General features: G+C 35.4%; 3 protein-coding genes across 3 annotated transcripts; all 3 read left to right on the forward strand.

Annotated features, from left to right (window-relative positions):
* The first annotated feature begins 463 nt into the window (after positions 1 to 463).
* On the forward strand, positions 464 to 8,026 carry LOC101891018 (uncharacterized). The gene is made up of 6 exons (XM_005187401.4): positions 464 to 858; positions 989 to 1,300; positions 1,366 to 2,640; positions 5,199 to 5,498; positions 5,815 to 6,108; positions 6,172 to 8,026. Exons 1-6 carry the CDS (start codon positions 562 to 564, stop codon positions 7,462 to 7,464), a joined length of 3,771 nt encoding a protein of 1,256 aa, XP_005187458.2. The 5' UTR covers positions 464 to 561; the 3' UTR covers positions 7,465 to 8,026.
* Positions 8,027 to 8,572: 546 nt separating this feature from the next.
* On the forward strand, positions 8,573 to 10,886 carry LOC101891191 (zinc finger protein 761). Its single transcript, XM_005187402.4, has 3 exons — positions 8,573 to 9,157; positions 9,272 to 9,388; positions 9,455 to 10,886. The coding sequence occupies exons 1-3, from the start codon at positions 8,741 to 8,743 to the stop codon at positions 10,727 to 10,729; spliced, it is 1,809 nt and encodes a 602-aa protein (XP_005187459.1). The 5' UTR covers positions 8,573 to 8,740; the 3' UTR covers positions 10,730 to 10,886.
* Positions 10,887 to 12,560: 1,674 nt separating this feature from the next.
* Positions 12,561 to 14,644, forward strand: LOC101891361 (myoneurin-like). The gene is made up of 3 exons (XM_005187403.4): positions 12,561 to 12,944; positions 13,067 to 13,264; positions 13,324 to 14,644. Exons 1-3 carry the CDS (start codon positions 12,660 to 12,662, stop codon positions 14,629 to 14,631), a joined length of 1,791 nt encoding a protein of 596 aa, XP_005187460.1. The 5' UTR covers positions 12,561 to 12,659; the 3' UTR covers positions 14,632 to 14,644.
* Positions 14,645 to 15,485: the final 841 nt, after the last annotated feature.

Raw genomic sequence — 15,485 nt, forward strand, 5'->3', positions numbered from 1 at the left:
AAACAAAATAATGGTTATCCTAATTTTCTTTCAACAAAGTCATCAGATAAAAATAAATGATATAAAAAACAAAAATATAAATTTATGTTCACGTTTCGGTGTAGCTGCCAGATTAAGCTATCTAGTTTTTTAACCGGATTAGATACTTGGAATAAGGCGATTGACTTACCTGATAAGTCGAAAATATTTAGGGAATATTTTTTTATTATGAAAATCTAGTAGATGAGATATATTATGAAGTTTAGGTGCAAATAGAGGTCATTTAACAATTTCAGTTTTTTCGGCGGTTGTCTTTTGCTTTAAACGGCCTTTAATTATTGAAACAGAAGAAATAGGGAAATACAAAATTATTTTCATATTTGAAAAAGGTGGAAGCTTGAAATTGATTGCAAAAACGATTATAAATCGATAAATTGATTATTTACTAAAAGTACAAGTCGATCAGACGACTAGCGACAAAACGACCTAATTATCCCTACTTTCAGCCAGAAGAGCATTTGGTCAACAATAAAATTGTATCGGTCTGAACTTCATATTAAAAACGTTTCCAAACTAGTGAAAATGTGCGACTTTGATGATTATATTAAATGCGGCGAAATCTTGCTATCACCCTCAATACATGACAAGGATCAATTTCTATTAAAATGCAGTGATTGTGAGAAATATTATTGTGATTTGCAACTTTTCATTCCTCACTGGCAAAGACATTACAATGATAGCTATGAATCGGATTTGGAAATGGATATGGACGAAACGCAGGAAGAGGAGCTGCAGGAAGAAAAAAAGATGAAACTGAAGACACTGACCATCAAAACAGAAATCAAACACGAAAAAGAATCTGGCGTAGATGAACTTGAGGTAAACTAATACTCTGTGCAAACAATGTGTAAGCATAGCATTTGTTTGTGTAAAGGGTGTGTTGTATGGAGGTGATAAGATTTTATACTTAATGGACGTAAACAATTAACATTTTTTTTAAAATTTCTAGGACGTCATAACAGAGCCAAGCGAACAGTACATAATTGAATGTAATAATGATTTAGATCTTGAAGATGAAAAACCTGAATACACTGACCAAGAAATACATATATTCATCGAGAGTGATGGAATTGAAAATATATATGCTGAAGAGGAGAAACCTGCAATTTCGGAAGACGAAGCAGAAAATGAAAACCAAGAAAACAACGATGACGATGAAGACATTGATGAAAACTATGAAAACAGCAATGATGGTAATAGTGAAGAGGCATATCACACTGACGACCATGATCGACAGGATACTTCTTCCCCGGAAAACAAGGTAGCATACATATTACATTGACCCTTCAATGGACATATTGAGATTATTTTTCTTTGGTTTTCCAGGATAATAAATTCAAAATAAACTACAAATCTTCTAGGGGATATAAATTTATACGTGAATTTTTCAATACTAAGAAAAATGTTCTAACATTCATAGATCTATATAAAAATCAAAAAAATCTTTGGGAAATTGGAGTTAGTGCACAACTTACGACACAACAAAGAATCAAACATCTTGAAGAAATCGCCAGGGATTTTGAGAGTAAAATTGCTTTGAAATTAACATTGGATCAAATACGCGATATTATAGCGTACCTACGGTCAAAGCATAGAATTGCAGCAATGAATGCAAATAAGGCAGAATGGTACGTTCCGCATTTGAGTTTTTTGAGAACGTCCAGTTATAATGCCACCATCGATAAACTGGGTCCCCACACTTTGAGAAGATCGCAAATTATACAACTTCTGGCCATATATAAACAATTTCCGTTTTTGTGGAATACAAATTTAGTCGAATACGTATGTAACAACAAACGCGATGAGGCCCTGCAACAAATGCAGAATGTAATACAAACTAAAATGAAAATAACAACAGAAATGATCGATGTGAAGAGATATGTTAATGACATAAACATGTTTTGCAGTCGAGAAAAACGTATGGAAATGAAAAATGTCGATCCAGACAAAATTTCCGAGTATTATGATGATATGAAATATCTACGTGACCATGTATCACCATTTGCATGTGATTTGTGTAACAAGAAAGTTGTGCATCCTTTGAAGTTCAAAATGCATCTTAATAGTCATGACGGTGGTGTTGACAGTATAGACTGTAAAATTTGTGGAAAGGTCTATAACACGTTGGAGCCCTATATACAGCACTGCAGGCGTCATATGGATGACTTGCCGGTGGAATGTACAGAATGTGGCAAACGTTTCATAAGAGAAGCTGATATGAGACTTCATATGCGTACTCATACCGGAGTTAAACCATATTGCTGTGAAATTTGCGGAACATCATTTCGGCATAGTAATGCCTTGTTGTTGCACACCAGACGTCACAAGAAATTATATTGCTACAGTTGTTCCTTGTGCCCCAGACAATTCTATTCAAAGAACGAACTCACCAATCATATGGATATCCATGGAGAAGAGCGTAAACGTATTTGCAAAATATGTGGCAAGGGATTTAAGACAAAAAGTACATTAAAATCTCATACATTGACGCATGAAACAGAGTTGAAGCATCCATGCGAATTGTGTGGAAAATTGTTTAAAAATCGACTGGGTATATATCATCATATGAAAACTCATCGCAGAAAGGAACCACAAGATAACTAAAGCCCAGTCATATTGGTAGTACAAAGCATTTTTATAAATTTTCGAAAATAAAGGGGAGATGTAGGGGGCAAATGACACTTGTTCTTCGACTTTGCAATGTGACCAGGCGATTATTGGTATTTTGTCGTTCTAATAGTTTTATTAGGGCCTACATCACTAAGAACAAAAATAAAAAATATAAGTTTTATTAATATAACTAAATAAAAATAAAATTGAATGGAAAAGCAAAATATTTGATTTCATTATTGTAATGGTTCTTTCCCATGGGTTCAAAAGAAATACAGCCTAAACATGGAATATGCTTTTAACACAAGTCCATATAAATTTGGAACTAGCTTATAACTCAATGATGGTCAGCGGGTATAAGGCTTGTGCTTGAGAATAGGGTATGTGCGTCATACCATGGTACAATCATTTCCAGGTCAGGGTATAGAAAAAACCTGCCTTGGTAATGTCAAAAAATATACAGGGTGAGGGCAACCAACTTCAGATTGCTGCCATTTCTAAGCCACTCGTCCGACAGCTGTTAAAATTATTCCAGTGACAGCTCATTATATTGTTTACAATTATTTTGGTGAGAATTTTCCAGAAAAAAGTTATTCGTGATGGAATTTAAGCATGATAGTGTGACTTATTTATATTTGGCTGGAAAATTACAAGTGGCTATCGTTAGAGCGCTGCTGCATTTAAATATGAATACATTTTTTGTGCCATCGCTCGCTACCGTGATACTGGTAGCGTATCCCGACGCTAAAGAGTTGCTTTGCTTGGTCGAAAATGGTGAACTGCCGAATTTGTTTTCTTCGATGAGAAAACATTCGTTGTCCAGCAGTTTGTAAACATTAAAAGTGATCGTGTTTACTTGCCAAAGAGGCCAGCTGAAAATGTGCACCTTCGCAGTGGTTGACCACCAGAACTCACCATCAGAATTAATGTATACATGTCAGAATTAATGCCGAGTATTATCGCGAAAATATTCTGGAGGGTGTATTAAAGCCTTGGGCACGCAAACATTTTGGCCGCAGACCTTGGATATTCCAACAGGACTCAGCACCATTGCACTCAGCACGCGGCACCCAAGAATGGTTACAAAATGAGGATCCTCGCTTCATTACCAGCGAACAATGGCCACCAAAATCTCCGGATACCAATCCGTCGGAAATCCGGAGTATTTTGGAAAGTATGATTGGCACTAAAAAATACCAAAGTGTCGATCACCTCAAGCAAGCGCTTCGCCGGGAATGGGCCAAAATACCGAAAAAAGAGCAACATTCGAGCAACGTGTGACGGTTTCATTGGCCGTTTGAAGGCCATAATTCGTGCCAAAGGTGACCAATTCGAACAAAACTAAACTTATTCTAAAATTTGATGCTATTTCCGATTTTTTTTTCATTCAATAAAATTAAAAAAAATAAAAATTATGGCGTTTGACTTTGTTGCAGTGTTTTTTATTTCACCCTGTAAATCAGATTGTTGCTGATGATGAAAACCGTAAAAAATACAGCATTTCCATACCAGCTGAATTATGTGAAGTCAAAGCACTAGTACAAATTCCGCCCGACACTTTGACAAGTAATGCGTCAGACATTGAGTTCAATTCGAACTCACTGCACGACCTTACAGAAATCTACATCCGCCGATAGCGGCATAAATACTCTACTTGATCTTTTTGAATCCTTAAAAAAATATGAGATTTCCTCTGGGATATGTTTAACTAAGTAGGCATGCAAAGGATTGTATGATTTTGGGTTTTCGGAAAAATAAAACGAATCAAAATTGAACAAGTAAAAAAGCTGTAAGGCTGGAAATACATAAAGCGCATATTTGGCTGGCTAAAGTCATCGGCTGGCTTCTTCGTAGATGAACAAAGGAGTTTTAGGTTGACCTAGTTCGATTTTGGCCCTAGGCTCCTTTGTTCATTTCCGAAGAAGCCAGCCGATGACTTAAGCCCGCCAAATAAGCGCTTTATGTATTCCCAGCTTAATAGAGGCATAAATACTCTACTTGATCTTTTTGAATCCTTTAAAAAAATATGAGATTTCCTCTGGGATATGTTTAACACTAGCTAGGCGATCCATAGTTAAAATCAGGTTAAAAAATACCCCCCTATGATAAAAATTTCAAGTCAATCCGACCATAGCCCTTAAACTCAACTTTAGCCTTTGAAACTGGCAAGGTATTTATCATGGTAGAAGAATATATATTTAAATTTGTAAAAAATTTTGAAAAACGCGAATTATAATAGCGTCCGAATGACGTAGTTTAAAAAAAACATTAAAATTTTTTTGACATATCAATGCTCCCAAGCGTTGATGCATCTACCTGTATTTACATTTACTATCAATTATAAACAATTTGCATATTTTCCCTAATTATTCATTCATAAGAATTGATACGACTACCTTATACATCTGCCTGAATTGTCAATCCTTTTTTTCTTTCACAAGACAATAAGTCAAAAGTCGACCTAAGCATACCTTGGTGTTTACCTCGAGCTGTAGGAAATTACACAAAATTTTGTTAGTAGGAACTTAATATTAAAAGGATCTTAATATACTGCTGAAATGCCGGATTACGATGAATATATTAAATGTGGTGAAGTCTTATTATCACCTTCACTAACCGACAAAGATCAGTTTATATTGAAATGCGGCGATTGTGACCAATATTATTGCGATCTGCAACGTTTCATTCCACACTGGCAAAGTCATTATGAAGTGGAAGATTTTAATGAATCGGAATTTGAGGTGGAGGAAATTTACAAAGAAGAACATGATCCAGCAAATGAGGATGAACAAACATTCCATGAGTTAGAAAAATCAATCGCAAATGAAGTCATCAAGGAGGAATTGGAGGTAATATATGTAGCCCTCGTACAAACATTGTGTTAGCATTTGTTTGCATAGGGTCGATTGTTTGTGAATGACAAGATTTCTTCACACAACATTGTATATGTTTAAGATAAATAAATATTTTCTCTGTTCCAGTACTTGCACGAATCTACTAGTTTTGCAATTTTCTTCGATATCATAGAGGGGAAATCGGTTATGGCAGTAGAAACTTTTACATTCTTGCAGTTCTGGAACAGATCAATTAATAGTGAAAAGTTCTTCGCCTGAGACAGGATTAGGCAAATTTTGAATTAAAATCTAATATATTCTCAATAAATAGGAACCCATTTCGAAAACTGAAGTAGAGTACCTAATTGAATGCCAAAACGATGTGGACATGGAAGAGGAAAGCACGCCTTACCTAGACGATGTAGAGTTTTTTATTGAGAGTAGTGAGTATGAAGATAGAAAACCCAAAGATGAAAAATCGGTCATAGAAAATGATTCAGAAAGTGAAAAACTAGAAGATACGGATGATTATCGCGATGATAGTAACGAAATTGACAGTGATCATTCTACTGAAGAAGATGTTCAGCCTGAATCAAATCCCCTAGAGGAGGAAAACGAAGATGAGGTAATTGGGAGACTTATCCGTAACTGACTTAATTTTTGTTTACCAATTCCCTTTATTTTGCAGGAAAGTACGGGTAAAAGGAAACGCAATGCTGCAAGAGGAAATAAATTTATACATGGATTTTTTAATTCGAAAAGAAACGTCTCTACATTTATAGAAGCATATAAAAAACAAAAGAATCTATGGGAAATTGGAGTTAGCAATCAACTTTCGACACAACAAAGAATAAAATATCTGGAAGAAATTGCCAAAGAAGTTGAAGAGAAAGTTAATGTGAAATTAACCCTGGATCAAATACGTGAAACCATTACCTATTTACGTTCAAGACAAAGAATTGCATTGAAGAGAGCTGATAATCCAAATAAACCTGAACCAGAATGGTTTGTTGAGCATTTAAAATTTTTACCATCCCCTTACTCGGCTACAATCGATGAACTGGGTTCCTACATTCTGAAGAGGGCTCAAATCATACAAATACTCCGAATATATGAAAAACTTCCACATCTGTGGAATACCGATTTAGTTGAATACGTTTGCAACAATAAACGTGATGAGGCTTTGCAAGAAATGCAGAGAGTCCTTCAAGCCAAGATGAAATTGAAAACGGAAATAAGTGATCTTCGGAGGTATATCCATGATATAAACACGTTTTGTACGAAAACGAAAATTTTGTCAAAGAAAAAATCCAAGCACGATAAGGTTTCCGAATATTATTTTCACATGCAATATCTATGCGATCACGTGGGACCCTTTGAGTGTGAACAGTGCCACAAAAAATCTGGGTATGCGATAGCGTTCAAAATCCATATAAACGGTCATAACGGTGGAGAAGGTATAGAATGTAAAATATGTGGAAAGCCTTATAACAATGCGGAGGCCTATATACGACATTGCAGGCGACACATGGATGATTTATCAGTGGAATGTAAGGAATGTGGTAAACGATTTATGAGAGATGCTGATTTGAGAGAGCATATGCGTATCCATACAGGCATCAAACCGTATTGCTGTGAAATTTGTGGCGCATCGTTTCGCCATAACAATGCCTTTGTCTTGCACACCAGGCGCCACAATAAGGAATATTGCTACAGTTGCTCTGTATGTCCGAGGCAATTTTTTTCAAAGGATGCACTCAACAACCACATGGATATTCACAAAGAAGTGCGTGATCGAATATGTAAAATATGTGGCAAAGGTTTTAAAACGAAAAGTACATTAAAAGCTCATACTATGACACATGAAACGGAACTTAAGCATCCATGTGAGCTGTGTGGCAAATTGTTTAAAAATCGCCTTGGTATCTATCATCACATGAAAACGCACAGAAGAAAGGAACCGCAAGAAAATATTGTCTAAGTGGATGAGAAGGTTATTTTGTGTTTTAAATTATCATATAGCGTTAATAGATTTTTGATCTTTTTGCAAAATTTGTTATCAATAACAAAATTTAATGCGAATTTGAAACGTTTTTCATATTATCAATAAAACTACTTTCTGTAAGACATTTTTGTTTGGAGTCGTGAAAAATATCAGAATTAATATGGAATAATATTATTTCAATGTTAGATTTTGATTTGAATAAATACGAGTCTAGTGTGAAATTATTAACTTCTTAGTATTTTGATGTAAAACTTCCCTGACAAAAGTCGGCAGGGGGAAGAAAAATGTGGAAACATACATTTACTAAAACAAGATCAGTGTTGTGTTAAGTCAGGTCCCATTGTCTATCTCTTCTGTTCGTCTCTTTTTCGAAGTGGGGTGCTGTATTGTATATTAAAATTTACTTCGCCAGCCGTCCATTTTTGAATGCAAATATATAAAAAAGTTAAACTATTTATTAATACAAATCTTTTTAGTCGTAAACTACATCCTTAAATAAAAATATGCAACAATATTTTGAAAAAGTCGTCTTCGAAAAGTCTGAGTTTTCTTATTTCAGCTACTTGATCGTTGTAATGTGGAAGTTTTTGTTTATACTTTAATTTGTCTTTGAACTCAATTGAAATAACTCTTGTAACTTTGCTTTTGTGGCTGATACAATCCTACCCATAATCACGGCATAATTACAGAAGGTAGAACAAATCTACGCCCCAAATACATTTTTTTTCTTTTGTGTATTGTTTTGAATAAAAAATACAATAACTTGAAATTCTTTCAAATTCGTTTCCAAAATAAATGCAAATTTTTGAAGACAATGTTTTACAAATTTTACAATTTAGTAAAAAAAACTGTATTGTCCTACTATTTTAGATTCAATCTTGTGGGATAACCCTGATATCCCATTCTTGATTCACGGGTTTTTGCCAATATAAGAATTTTGTTTTTGAAATTTGACACCATAAGACTCCAGCACAGAGTTGCATTTTTCTAGCTTCTTTCAAATTGAGCAACCTTTCTTATTGAGCCATGCCCATAATAAACTTCTTGGCAGTAGCCTACAACAAATTGGGTATACATGACACTCAACATACTCATCAATTGAAAACCTAGACATACTCTCACTGAACGTACCCATATGTTGTGTTAATGAGGGTTCCTGGAATATAAACAAACTAACATTGAACATACCCAACATACCCTCTAGAAAATATATGAAAACATAAACTATTTCAGAAAATAACATTCCAAGCAAATGGGCGATTATAGTAACTACATAAAATGTGGACAAGTCCTTTTGTCACCCTCGATAAATCAAGAAAATAAATACATATTAAACTGTCATGATTGTGATGAGTATTTGGATGACTTGTTCGAGCTCATTGGTCACTGGCGGAATAAACACTTCTTTGATGGCAATGTTCGTGATATACATACTGTGGATGAAACCACTGCTGCCGACCCACTGGATATTAATAATGACCAAGAATATATGTTTATGGCGAAAAGGGAGAGTCCAAGACCTGGCGATGGCCCCAATCTGGAACCTATTGTAAAAAACGAGCCTTTGGATGATAATGTTCATGGAAGAGATCCATATATGCTGGGAAAATTAGAGGAGATGGAGCCGGTTGATGTTAAGGAGGCGATAATTTGTGCAAATGCTAATCAGGTATTCAAATTATGATTTAATTACCCCACCGTGAACGTAAAAGACGTTTTTGTGAAGACGTAGACATTTTTCCTTAATTATAAAGTTTTTATTTTAATCAATTTTCTACTTTAGGATCCCCTAAATAATACAACTATTCAAATTAAAGAGGAAAATATAGATGCTGATGACATGTCGTGGGAGGACAACAAGTACCCGGATGAAAACGAATGGGAAAAGAATGATGAAGAGGTAATCAATGAATATTTTTTCTAAATAAATCATTAATAAAGAAACTCCTCTTCATCATGTTTTCAGCTTAGCGAAATTGAAATCGAAAGCTATTCCAAATTCGTGAATGATTTCATGAATACAAGACCAAATGGTTTGGCATTTATTAGGGCTTTAAAAAATAATCCCCAACTCTGGGATAATGAACTTATCAAAAATATTAAACCCCAACAAAGGCCAATATATTTGCAACAAATTGTTTCTGAGGTCCAAATGGAAACATCTGTGCTACTATCCCTAGAACAGACTAGTGCCATAGTAGCTTATTTGCGTTTGAAATATAAATGGACCACGGGTGAAATTATCGAACCAGACTGGTTCTTTGAACACCTAGAATTTTTGCATGTACCCGTTCGAATGATTTCTCTGTCGGAATTCGGCAACAATAATTTGAATTCTCAACAGATTATACAAATTCTGAGAATATATGAAACATTTCCATGCCTTTGGAATAGTGACTTAATGGAATATTGTTGTAACAACAAACGCACGGAAGCCCTGGAAAACATGCAGCAAATTTTAGAGTGTGAAATGCTTATGAAAGTTGGTATAAATGAACTTAAATTTTATCTCAACAACGTTCACTTGTTTTGCACTAAACAAAAACGTTTGCAAGGCATGCCTAGTAGAGAGGATCCTGAAGCGAAATATTTCCAATACATTCAATATCTCCGCGATTATGTGGCACCTTATGAGTGTTCTGAGTGTAAAAAAGTGATTAGTAATCCGTTTAGTTTAAAAATTCACAGATCCAAACATGATGGCAGCATACCATTAAAGTGTTCCTTATGCCAGAAGCCGTTTACGGAAAAGAACACCTACATTGAACATATTCGACGCCATATGAAAGATTTTAGTTTTGAGTGCAAAGAATGTGGTAAAGGTTACGTGAATAAAAACTCTTTGATGGAACACATGAGACACTCCCATACGAATGAAAGACCATTCGTTTGTAACATCTGCGGTTCTTCATTCCGAAACAAAAGTACTTTTAGGCGTCACAAATTGATTCATGACAAAAATTACAGCCATAAATGTCCTATTTGTTCAAAGGGGTTTCACATAAAGTCCGTACTCAATAAACATTTGCAGACTCATAACGAAACAAAAGAATTCATCTGCCACTTGTGTAATCAAGCTTTTAAAACGAATATCACATTGAACAATCATTTAGCCAGGCATAAAGGGAACCCGAAAGTTGAATGTGAAATCTGTGGAAAAACGTTTAGTTGTAAATATAATATGTATCGACATACAGTAAAGCATCGAAAGCAAATGGCTGAAAATGAAGAAAAGAAATAAAACAGTATTTTTGAAATACAAAAAATCCGTGGATCAAATACTGGATATTCTGTTCGAACCCTAAGGTTAATTATGAGCCGTCTTATTATTTATGCACTAATATTACATTTATTTTTAATGAATAGTATCAATAAATATTTCATTAATCTAACAAATACGTAACAAGAGAGAAGAAGATTACATTGTTTCAACGATAACAAGTAAAAAAGCAGCTAAGTTCCACCATTTGGAAGAAACTTAAAATTTTTCAAAAAAAAAAAAAAAAAAAAAAAAATCCGTTCAAAAATACCTCTCAAATGAAGACCGTTATATGGGAGCTATACGAAGACGTGGTCCTGCATGAGTAATTTGTGTCATAGGAGATAAAATTTGTGCAGGGTGAGATAAAAAAACTGCAACAAAGTAAAACGCCATAATTTTTACATTTTCTTTTAAGTTTTATTAAATAAAAGCAAACAATTTCGGAATAGCATTACATTTTAGAATAAGTTTAGATTTGTTCAAATTGGTCGCCTTTGACATGAATTATGGCCTTCAAACGACCAATGAAACCGTCACACGCTGCCCAAATGTTGCTCTGCGGTATTTTGACTCATTCCCGGCGATGCGCTTGCTTGAGGTGATTGACAAATTGATATTTTTTAGTGACAACCTTTCGTTCCAAAATACTCCAGACACAATAGTCCAACGGATTGGTATCCGGAGATTTTGTTGGCCATTGTGCACTGGAAATGAATCGAGGAACCTAATTTTGTAACCATTCTTGGCTGACGCGCGCTGAGTCCTGTTGGAATGTCCGAGGTTTGCGGGCAAATGTTTACGTGCCCAAGGCTTTAATACACCCTCCAGAATACTTTGAGTCTATTTTCTTTATGTTGCGGTGTAAGTTCTTGCACTTTTTGGAATTTCAATGGCTTTACCCCGAGCTCATTTTTCAATATTTGCCGAATGAAATATTGCAATATGCTCAGCTCATGAGCCATTTTTCGTCCACTGCGACGCGGGTTTCGATTAAGTCGCTTCTTTACTTTTCGAACCTTTTCTGCTGATGTTGCTGTTTTCTTCCTTATGAATGATAGCAGTCTGAAGTTAGTTGCAGCTTTTTCATCTCACCCAATAGTAACTGTTCCGAATTTTATATACGACATTTGGAACAATTCCGGTGATTAACATCGCAATAATCATCAAAATGGAAATATGGGGGCTATACAATATCGTGGACCTATATAGAGAATTCTCTGTCAGGGGGTAAAGTACTCATAAAGAACTCCTTGTGTACAATTTCAGACAATTCCATTGAAAAATGTGGCAAAAATCATAAAAATACCATACCGTTATATGGGGGCTGTACGATAGCGTAGACCAACTTGACCTGTCTGCAGACAAAAGACAGATCTGTGCAAAATTTTAGCTTTCTATTTTAATTCGTTTTGACCGTAGCTCGATTACAACAGACGGACGGACTTACAGGGCTAAATTGTCTTAGAATTTAACACTTATACTTTGTTGGGGTTAAAATTATTATTTCGATGAGTTACAAACGGAATGACGAACTTAATATACCCTTCATACTATATTTGGTGGAGGGTATAAAAAGAGGTTCACAAACCTTTAGTTGACAAACTGTATCCAACAGAAATTTCATTCCACTTTGTTTTGAAAGGTGGTATGTTTAGTCCAAGCAGTTGTAAAAAAAAAAACAAATTAACATACGCCTCCCTTCAACAGAACACGGCATTGGGTATGTTCAGGCAACTAACAACAGTGAACAAGCAAATGTTTTTTTTATTAAATATTATTGTTATATTCTATTTTTGATCTTTTAGAGCCCTTCCCCATTTATTTGTTGTTTTTCCTGGTTCTCTTAGGGTTCCTTTGAATTTAAATAAAAAATATATTTAATTAATTAATAATTAATTAACCAATCAGAATGAACGATTATGTGGAGTATATGCGAATTGGTGAAATCCTGAGGTCACCGAAGGCGAAAAATGATACCTATCAGTACATTTTGAAATGTCATCATGATAAATACTTTGAGCTGGAGGAAGAATCAATTATGCTCCCATGCATTGCCCAATGTGATGCTTTGGGCAATGAGGAAGAGGAGGGATGCGATGAGAAAACAGAAATAAACTATCAAATTAATATTCAAAGAGAAAATTGTGAAAATATTGAAGATGCCATTGAGGACAGAAGATCAGATAAAGACATGGTAAGTGTTTGCTAGAATGGTTAGAAAGTTCTAACTTCGTTAGGCGGCCATAAAAACACATTTTCGAACTTAAGGCCAGTTTTAATATGTCTGGGGTCTCCAAATATGTTTTTAATTTCCAGGACCCATTGAACTTAATTGCTAACAGAAAGAGTTCGGACTCAGAGACCGAAAATGACGAAGAACAATTTTTAAAACAGGGACAGTCAACAGAGCTCACAGTGGAAGATGTAAATAAATCTGAAGTGGAAGAAAATCAAGAAGAACCTCTTACTGATTCAGACGAAATAGATATGGAGTCTATAAAATTTGATAAAGAGGTATGGAGTCTATTTGATAGAGCTAAACATTTAAAATTATTTAAATTTTTCATTTTTAGTCAACGGCGGACTCGAAAGACAATAGTCCTCTCTCATCTGGCACATTTGTTCAGAACTTCATAAAATCCAGGCAAAATTTAAAATTGTTTATAGAATCCTATAAAGAACAACCCGAATTATGGAACTCGAAATTGCCACCAAAGTTGAGTGTAAAATTAAAAGAAAAATATTGGGAAAAAATTAAAAATGTTTTACAAAACAAATACAAAATAGATATGACGACCGTCCAAATTGAAAGAGTTATCAAACATTTGAACCTTCAATACAAACGATCACAGAACAGATCATCAAAGGATCAAAAACCATTATGGTTTATAAAGGAATTAGAATTTTTAAGGCCGGCATACGAATCCGCCAAACCCTCAGTTAAATTAAAACCACAGCATTGTGAGTTGAAAAATAAACAAATAACACAGTTATTGGATATCTATGAACGGTATCCCAATCTTTGGAATTCAAATTTAATAGAAAATTGTTGTAAAAATAAACGCAACGAATCGTTTGAACAAATGTTGCAAGCAGTTAACTCGGAAATGAATTTGAATATTGACGAGGAAAAATTAAGGGGATATTTACATTTTATACACAATGAATATGCCAAAGAGAAACGGTTAGATATTAGAAATTGCGATTCGAAAGCCGACAACAAACATCCATACTATAAGCGTGCCCAGTTTCTTTATGACCATGTTGGTCCCTTCAAATGCAGCGAATGCAATGCTGAACTTAAGAATCCATTAAATTTCAAACTTCATAAATCCCAACATGATGGAACAATGCCACTCAAATGTTCTCTCTGCAGCAAAGGATTTAAAGTGCTTGGCACCTATGTCCTGCATGCCAGACGACACATGGATGATTTGGAGGAGGTTTGCCAGGAATGTGGCAAAAAATTCATCAATTCCTATGACCTGAAGGTGCATATGCGTTTTCACACAGGTTCCAAACCATTTTGCTGTGAAATCTGTGGGGCATCGTTTCGACATATTCAAACATTTGCCGGTCACAAGAGGCGTCACGAGAAGAAGTACCTACATCATTGTCCGACATGTTCGAAGGGTTTCTATTGCAAGGCCAAACTGGATGATCACATACGATCGCATAAACAAATACGTGAATTTAATTGTGAAACGTGCGGCAAGGCTTTCATTACGAAAAAGACGCTGCAGCAACATCTGGTCACACATGAAGATATTCGGAAGTATGTGTGTACGTTGTGTGGTAAAAGTTTTAAATTAAAGGTGGGCCTAAATCAGCACATGAGGACGCATGGTAGTCTGAGTTATGAAAGACCTGAAGAGGTATAAAATATATATATATATATAAACATTATTTATATAAACCTTGAGTTTAAATTTTGTGTTTTTTTCTTTGGAAGATAAGTGAAAGTTCGACGTGGAAAAAAAACTATGATGCTTCATAAAATTCGTAATGGTCTAGAAATATATGTCGCACACGATGTAGAAGGGGGTATTCTTGCTCAACGATGGCATATATGTAAACTTTCTCCCCCATCTCGTCAGACGTGTAGCCTTCTCCAATAATATAAATAATACTTACCACATGGTCAGTATAGATGATAGAGAGTGTAACTGAAAGGATAGGTTGGTAGCATACGGGACCTACTACTACTGATATGTGTGGACGCCAGTCGTACGTGTAATTCGGAAACAAGAGGTCGAGCTACCGTGGAGTAAAACAGGGAATTCCCCAAGATGGGGTGTTATCTCCGGAACTGTATAACCTCTACCTTCTGACATTCCACGCCCTCCAGACGGTAGAGAGCTAATAACGTACGCAGATGATTGTACGCTCGTGGCGTCCGGAACCATCATAGATGACATGCGATCGGTTAAATGCTTACTTAGTTGATATAACCCCCTTTTTCACTGCGAGGAATATGAAGATATTCGCCACTAAATCGACGGCCACACTTTTCACCACATGGACTGTGGAGTTGTAATTCCAACCACTAACTACCCCAAGGTCTTAGGGGTCGATAGCCTTTTCAAGTCTTCCGCGCATACCACAGCTATCTGCGATAAGATTAGAAGTAGTAACAAGGTTCTCCAGTCTCTTGCCAGCAGCACTTGGATAGCTGATAAGGAAACCTTGTTGACCTCTTTCTCTGCGATAGGCCCGTCTGTGGTAAACTATGGGC

The sequence above is a fragment of the Musca domestica genome, unplaced genomic scaffold (assembly GCF_030504385.1).
Source record: "Musca domestica strain aabys unplaced genomic scaffold, Musca_domestica.polishedcontigs.V.1.1 13, whole genome shotgun sequence".
Classification (NCBI taxonomy): Eukaryota; Metazoa; Arthropoda; class Insecta; order Diptera; family Muscidae; genus Musca; species Musca domestica.

What these genes read in the sequence shown, in the direction of transcription:
- LOC101891018 (XM_005187401.4), top strand. Translation starts at nt 562, where the DNA reads ATGTGCGACTTTGATGATTATATTAAATGCGGCGAAATCTTGCTATCA. An exon ending in TCATCAAGGAGGAATTGGAG is followed by an intron (nt 5,499 to 5,814) that starts GTAATATATGTA and finishes CTCAATAAATAG; the next exon opens with GAACCCATTTCGAAAACTGA. An exon ending in AGGAGGAAAACGAAGATGAG is followed by an intron (nt 6,109 to 6,171) that starts GTAATTGGGAGA and finishes TTTATTTTGCAG; the next exon opens with GAAAGTACGGGTAAAAGGAA.
- LOC101891191 (XM_005187402.4), top strand. Translation starts at nt 8,741, where the DNA reads ATGGGCGATTATAGTAACTACATAAAATGTGGACAAGTCCTTTTGTCA. An exon ending in TTTGTGCAAATGCTAATCAG is followed by an intron (nt 9,158 to 9,271) that starts GTATTCAAATTA and finishes TTTCTACTTTAG; the next exon opens with GATCCCCTAAATAATACAAC. An exon ending in GGGAAAAGAATGATGAAGAG is followed by an intron (nt 9,389 to 9,454) that starts GTAATCAATGAA and finishes TCATGTTTTCAG; the next exon opens with CTTAGCGAAATTGAAATCGA.
- LOC101891361 (XM_005187403.4), top strand. Translation starts at nt 12,660, where the DNA reads ATGAACGATTATGTGGAGTATATGCGAATTGGTGAAATCCTGAGGTCA. An exon ending in GAAGATCAGATAAAGACATG is followed by an intron (nt 12,945 to 13,066) that starts GTAAGTGTTTGC and finishes TTTAATTTCCAG; the next exon opens with GACCCATTGAACTTAATTGC. An exon ending in CTATAAAATTTGATAAAGAG is followed by an intron (nt 13,265 to 13,323) that starts GTATGGAGTCTA and finishes TTTCATTTTTAG; the next exon opens with TCAACGGCGGACTCGAAAGA.